General features: G+C 40.9%; 1 protein-coding gene across 3 annotated transcripts in view; it reads right to left on the bottom strand.

The window, feature by feature from the left end:
• C12H2orf73 (chromosome 12 C2orf73 homolog) overlaps nt 1-6,838 on the bottom strand; it is a 31,440-nt gene extending 24,602 nt beyond the window's left edge. For 2 of the 3 annotated variants that reach the window (XM_054476366.1, XM_063649383.1), the window contains exons 1-2: nt 6,685-6,838; nt 2,669-2,876 (exon numbers count right to left, since the gene is read on the bottom strand). In XM_054476366.1, coding sequence (XP_054332341.1) covers nt 2,669-2,876; nt 6,685-6,710 — 234 coding nt within the window. In that variant the 5' untranslated portion in view covers nt 6,711-6,838. The remainder of the gene's footprint in view (nt 1-2,668; nt 2,877-6,684) is intronic. The other variant, XM_054476367.1, reaches the window with a different exon arrangement.
• Between the last annotated feature and the right edge of the window lie 370 nt (nt 6,839-7,208).

Genomic DNA, 7,208 nt, shown 5'->3' on the forward strand with positions numbered 1-7,208 from the left:
ATCTTTGTTCATTTTTTTTCCAACATACCTACAGAGTAAGAGTAACAGAAAATTAGTTGGGATTAAGTTTTTAAACTTTTATGTTTCATATTTCTATTCTCAAACCAGCTTCTTTTTCTTAGTATCGCCAATGTAAGGATGAGTTCAGTGAACAGTTTTAAATTCAACCCTGAACTAGAGCTCAGAGTCATCCATGAGCCTTTGTAAGAAATATAAGAACTTCACTAATCTGGATTTTGGTACCAAATTAATTTCCCCAGTGTAGGTCTGGTCTAACAATAACAATTGATTTCTTTCTGAAATAATTGGTATGAGAGCATAAGCAAGTGTACAAAATGAAGTACCCTCAATATGGCCCTTAAAGGGGTTTAGTTCATGAAATTAAAGAACATTTAACCACAGGAATTCCTGCCCCAAGAAGATCTCACATTCAGTCATGGTGTGCTGTCCATGACAAGAATAGATGTTATCAGTACGAAGAGAGCTCACAAAAAGCAATCTCCATCTAAATGTTAAATCACTATACCTAATACACAGAGGGATGAGGAAAGAAGTGGAGTAGGAGGAGGCTGACATTGGCACAGTGGTCTGAGACCATTTAGATGGTACACATTTCCTTTTCCAAATATGCTGGAAAAAAACCTACATGAGAAATTATTACCTTTGTTGTGACATATTTTGAATCCCATCTGTTGAACACTTGCCTGGCTCAGCACTGTACTAGGTCTTCTCTCATAGAATCCTGCTCTCAGCTGCAAATGAGTCCCCATCACTGTGCAGAGAGCAGTAGACTAGGATTCTGCTGCTCCTAAGAGCTAATATTTAGTGAGTGCTTCCTTTGTGCATTATGAATGCTCTTCTGCCAGGTTCCTACATGCTCACTCCCTCACTCTCCCTCAGGTCTTCACTCAAATGTCACTCAGTGAAGCCTTCTCTGACCACCAATTTAAAATTGCAGCTCTGCCTGCAGCAGTCCTTATCCTGTCTTGCATGCCGCCCTTACTACCATGTAACATTCCAATACAGCTTTCTTGTTTGATCTATTCCCTCACTAAAATGTAAGCTCTGTAAGGACAGGATTTTTTCCCCCATTTACTTTGTTCACTGCTGTGTCTCTAGTGTCTAGCACAGTAACTGACAAAAATATTTTAATTCTCATAAAAACCCTATGAGAGGGACATTTACTATCCTTATATAAAAAAGGAAATTGAAGCTTAGTGTGACTTGCCCAAAGTCACATGGCAAGTGTGTAGCAGCAACAAAATGGAATGAACTAGTGACATGCTGCAGCAACATGGACAAATCCCAGATGCCTTATTCTGAAAGACTGGTTCAATAAGCTACATACTGTGTAATTCCATTAACATGACTTTCTGGAAAGGGCAAAACTATGGAAAACAGATCAGTGGCTGTTGGAGTAGAGGAAGGGAATGACCACAAAAGGGCATATGGGAACTTTTGAGGGTGTTAGAAATGATTCATAGCTTGATTGTGATGGAGTAACATGACTACACCTTTGCCAAAATTCAGAGAATTATGCACTACAAGGGTAACTAATTTACTGTGTAAGGGTAGGTAGAATAATGCTCCCTCTCTCTATCCCTAAAGATGTTTGTGATTTAAGCCCCAAATCTGTGAATGTTACCTTGCATAGCAAAGGGACTTTGCAGATGTGATTAAGGATCTTGAGATGTGGAGATTATCCTGAATTATCTGGGTGGGTGCAATCTAATCACAAGGGTCCTTATGAGAGAGAGTCAGGAGAGTGGGTCAGAGAAAGATTTGAAGATGCTGTGTTGCTGGCTTCAAAGAAAAAGGTGCCATAAACCAAGGAACATGGGCAGTCTCTAGAAGCTGGGAAAGGCAAGGAAACCGATCCACCCTTAGAGCCTACAGAAAGAACTAGGCCTGGCAACAGCCAGTGAGACGGATTTTGGACTTCTAAGCTAGATAATAAATATGTGCTGCTTTAAATCAGCTTTCAAGTTTGTGAAAATTTGTAACATCAGCAATAGGAAACTAATACAATAAATTGTACCGCAACAAACCCGACTTTATAAAAAAGATAATGGAATATTTTTAGTATGGGATAGTCAGTGAAGTGTGGTTTGGCTAAACCAACAGCTCTGGGTCAGAAATATGACTGTGACATTTGCTTATTACTTAATCTCAGATATTTTAATTAACCTCAAAGGAATATGTGTTATTTGTAAACTATTTCCAATAAGACTTCATAGAAATTGTTGTAGAGATTAAGAATATAATTTATATAAAACACTTAGCTCATTCCTAGAACTTCATATGATTTCAATAAATGATTATTATTTTACAGAAGGTATGTGAATTACTGAGTATCATGGGACATTTTTATATTAGAATATGTATCATAAATACATGAAATTTCTTTAGTAACCCCAAAGCACTACTTTGTGGCAATAATCTGACCCAATCTAGGGAAACAATTACTTAGATTCCCTCCCTGTATCTGTATTGTTTATATGTAAAAGTCAGCTGCCAAAATAGTTTCAGGTTACTGCTTTTAACTATTGGATTATGATAAGTACTACTCTGAGATATGTCTCATCCTTTATAGTCTGTGACCAAATTATTCTGCAAAACAGCGTCTGAATCTAAATCTCTATTTGTATACAATGAACATCTGTCCAACCTGTATTTCTGGCCCTTTTTTGGGATCTATGTAGGGAACTGGTTCATTGTATGTTCTTGCATTTGTGTTAATGAATTTAGCATAATATATACGTCCTCTTCCAACACGTGGTTTTGAATGATGTATGCTTTTTCCAGGTTTTTTTTCGTGTTTAATTTCTTCATTTTCAGTTACATATGCTATAGCAGCATCCTCTATTTTATGCTGTCTGAAAAACATAAATAGTAAACCATTTACCCCAGTAACCATTAAAATATTGAGTCAAAATTACGTAAAATAAGATTTAAATATATTACAAACATCAGTCAAGACAATTTAGGCTGTATTAATAGTTATAAGCGTTTGTGCTATTAAAATTTAGGAGGCCATTTTCTAATTCTAAATCATATAAGCGATAAAGGGCTTTGTGTTAATAATGATTACTCATTATAATATACCAGTGCAGTGCACCAACTCTTATTTGCTTGGAGTAAAGAAAGAGTGGTGATTGGATTATGCTTCCATATCATGTTTGCAGTACTTACGTGTGTGGATAAGTTACACGCTATAGTTAACTCATCTTCTTTAAAAGTTTTATTACCAAGAGAATGGCTTTATTCTCCCATTTACCTAGTAAACAGCTATCTGGACAAGGATAAACCAATTAATTTTAAAAGTTTGTCTGGCAAACTTAAAGCTACCAAAGGAGCACCATTATTTATCTTTTCAAGAAAAGAACACTATGTGGCAGTCAAAATAAATCTCTTCATTTTTTGCCTCTAATAAGTACTCTGTTACAAATATGAAAATTACTAAAATAAAATATTTTAAAAATGTATAGGAAGAACAGCTTATCAGATTTTTCCCCTTTCAAATAAGGAGAAATTGAAATTATAAAAGGCAGTATTTTTAAAATTCACATACTTGAAAAATAAAGAATGAAACATATGAATTTGAATACTTTTTACCTAGAAGCTTTTAAAATCAAAGCCGTGATCCCACAGCAGGTGAGTCAATGAAACTCCAAATTCACAGAAAGCAGGTAGCACCGTTTAACCTTATACACAGCCCTTAAGGTATAACACCTGCCTTCCTTCAAACAAATGCCAGGTCCATCTCTTCTACCGCATCATTTTTCTTTTTTTCCTTTTTGAGACGGAGTCTTACTCTGTCCCAGGCAGGAGTGCAGTGGCGCTATCTCCGCTCACTGCAACCTCTGCCTCCCAGGTTCAAGTGATTCTCCTGCCTCGGCCTCCTGAGTAGCTGGAGTTACAGGCATGCACCACCATGCCCGGCTAATTTTTGTATTTTTTTTTAGTAGAGATGGGGTTTCGCCATGTTGGCCAGGGTGGTCTTTAACTCCTGACCTCAGTTGATCCGCCAGCCTTGGCCTCCCAAAGTGGTGGGATTACAGGGGTAAACCACTGTGCCTGGCCCACATCATTTTTCAATTAAAACCCTCAAGTAGTTTTCCATTCATTTACAATAAAATACTGCCTCCTAATTGTAGCTCTAAGGTCCTGTGTGACTTGCCCCAGTGAATCTATTCGACCTCCCTCAAGACCCTCCAACCAGACTGCCTTCTGTCAGTTCCAGGGACACATCAATCTCTTTTCCCTCACGGCACCTGCACATGCTGTTCCCTCTGCCTGGACAGCTCTTCCCCAGCTCCCAGCACAGCTGGCTCAGGATATTTAGGTCTCAGCTTAAAACCATCTCCTCAGCAGCTTTTCCTAGATTTCCTTCCTCTACCACATGTGTTCACTATTTTAGTACTTTGTTCATTTCTTTTATTAACACCACAGTTTTTTATGTACCTAGTTTTTTGTTTGTTTTTAGTAAGCACTACAAATATCCTTTACTAGTCAATAAGTTCCATAAAGGTGTAGATTGTTGAATTCACCATGTGCCCAACATCAGGAAAAGTGTCCTGTTCATCCAAAGTAAATGGACTGCCATTATAATATTTACATATTTCTGGTGAATCTGCTGGAGTTGTTTACTCCGGCTTTGTTTGAATACCCTCAACCACCCCTCCAGTACACATAAAAACAACATTCAGAATCCCTGGATTCTAGTTTCCTACTTCCCAAAAATTACTTTCTGCAAAGGATTTGGAAAAACTGATTACTGGTAAAGTGTAAAAAACTTCTAAACCTTTTTCTATTACTTTTCCAGAGATACAATTATTTATTTAAAGGTAGAGTCTTTGGGGTCAATTAATTTATTATTGTAGGCTTCTGGCATCAGTTTTTTCCACCTGTTTCTCATAGTTATCACCCAACAATATACACTTGTCGTGATCAAGTCCTTGAAGGAAAGGACTGGGGCTATTTGCTCATATAGTTAAATTCATTTGATTAAGCACTTGTGGTATGAATGCCTATGGGTTGATAAATAAGTGTGAAATATATGACTCCAGCAATCTCTTGCCAGAAGAAAAGCACAGATAAAAACACTGATGGGCTCTGAAGTGAGTCAGATAGGGACTGAAATCCCAGTTCTGCCATATCTAAGCCTTTGTCTCATTTGCATGATAGGAACAATACCTATTGTAAGAGATATGAGAATAACATTGAATAATTCATTGTTTCAACAGATATTTATTGAGTTGCGTGCCAGGTGCTGTTAGAGGCACTGATGATAAAGCAGTGACAAAACAAAAATTCCTGCCCTCATAGAGCTTACATTCTAATGGGGAAAGGCGGATGAAAAAGTAAATTACATAGTCTGTTAAGTGCTAAGGACAATAATAAAATAGAGAATGGGAAAAGGTAGTGTATGTATGTGGGAGGTAGGTTTGCATTTTCAGGTAGGGTGGAGGCTGCATTGTGAAGGTGGCAATGAAAAAAGAGGGGAGGAGAGAGCTAAGTGGATATTTGTGGGAAAAGCATTCTAGCAGAGTGAACTGTAACTGTCAAAGCTTCCCAGCAGAAGTGTAACCATCCTTAGTGCACTGCTTCTAAAAGTATGGGCACTGGAGTAACAGCATTGGCATCAACTGTGACCTTGTTAGAAATACAAATTTATGGGTCCCATTTCCTTTATGTACCTAGTTTTTTGTTTACTTGTTTTTAGTAAGCACTGCAAACTCAGAATCTCTGGGGTGGTTCCCAGGAACGTGTTTTAATCAGCTGTTTCGCTGATTCTTATGCACATTCAAGTGTGAGAACCATTGTTCCAGGGACAAAAATACAGGCTTTGGAAGAAGGTATCTCTGGCTCCACATCATTCCTAACTAGCTGTATGTACTACCTTGATTAATAGTCTCAATTTAAGGTACGTCAGAATCACCTGGATGCCTTGGTTGAGGCCAGATTATCGAGCCCCAGCCACAGTTTCTGATTCAGTGTGTCTCAGGGGTGGGAAGTCCCCAAAATTTGCATTCCTAACAACCAGGTGCTGCTGATGCCGGTCTTTATCACTGCAGATGATAGCAGAAAGGCCTGTTTGCTATAGCAGAGTCCTGTCAGAGGGAGGCAAGAAACGGGAAGGGGCGTGTTGTGTAGACTCCATAGGCCATTGGAGGTGCCTTGGCTTTTACTCTACGATGTCGGATGGAGAACGGCGATCTAACCTGGGCTGGAAACGGACTGCTCTGACTTCTGTGTCGAGGAGACTGCAGAGGGGTAAGGGAAAAGCCAAGCCACCAACTGGAGGGCTGTTGCAGCATCCCGGCAAAAGAAGCTGGTACTTGGGACTGGGTGGGGACACTACTGAAAGTGATGAACAGTGGTAGATTCTGGATAATTTTAAAGGTAAAGCCTACAGAATCTGCTAATAATTGTGAGAAGGAGTGGATGACTTCAAGAATTTTAGACCCGGTAATGTAAGTCAAGTCCCGGACACACAGTATGTGCTCAGTAAACGGTGCGTTTTAAAAATTATTGTTGTAAGCTCTCAGCCAACCGGAAATCAGAGAAGCAAGGGGGCTGTCTGAGCTTGGCCTGGACTGTCCATGCTGGACCCCGGCCTCCCCCTGAAGGAGGAAAATAGTTTTTGGAAGGGGAAATAAGACACCAAACCCCAGCACTTACTGATGCTTATCTTCCTTTCCCTCCATGGGCCTCTGCGGCACCAGGCAGCGAGGAGCCTCCTGGGAAGAACAGGGACGCAGCCCCGCCAGGAAAAGGGCGCGCAAAGCTCGGCGACTGTAACTCGCACGTTGCTAAGCGACGGGGGCTCGGCCTCGGAAAGGGGCGTGGAGCGGGGGCGGGGGGCACTCTTGGAGTGCGCAGGTGCAGTAAGCCGGGTTGGTGCTGGACTGTCGCTTACCGTGCGCGACTGCGCGGCGAGGAGGGCGGGGGTGGCTGGCCGGGTCTCTAGGCGTGTGGGCTCGACGCCCTGCGTTTGAACTTGCCCTTCCCACTGTAGGGCCAGGAGGGGTATTTATCAGGACCGATTTGGTCCTTGAGGATAGGGGAAGGGCTGCTCGCGTCTCCGCCGCGCTCGCCCTCCGGAGCCCGGCAGGTCGTCGTCAAGGCGCTGCCACGGTCGCCCAAGCTGGCTGCAAAAGTGTGGGCCGGCGGGAAGGATACTTGTTTTCCCTTGTATTGTTTAA

The sequence above is a fragment of the Pongo pygmaeus genome, chromosome 12 (assembly GCF_028885625.2).
Source record: "Pongo pygmaeus isolate AG05252 chromosome 12, NHGRI_mPonPyg2-v2.0_pri, whole genome shotgun sequence".
NCBI lineage: Eukaryota > Metazoa > Chordata > Mammalia > Primates > Hominidae > Pongo > Pongo pygmaeus.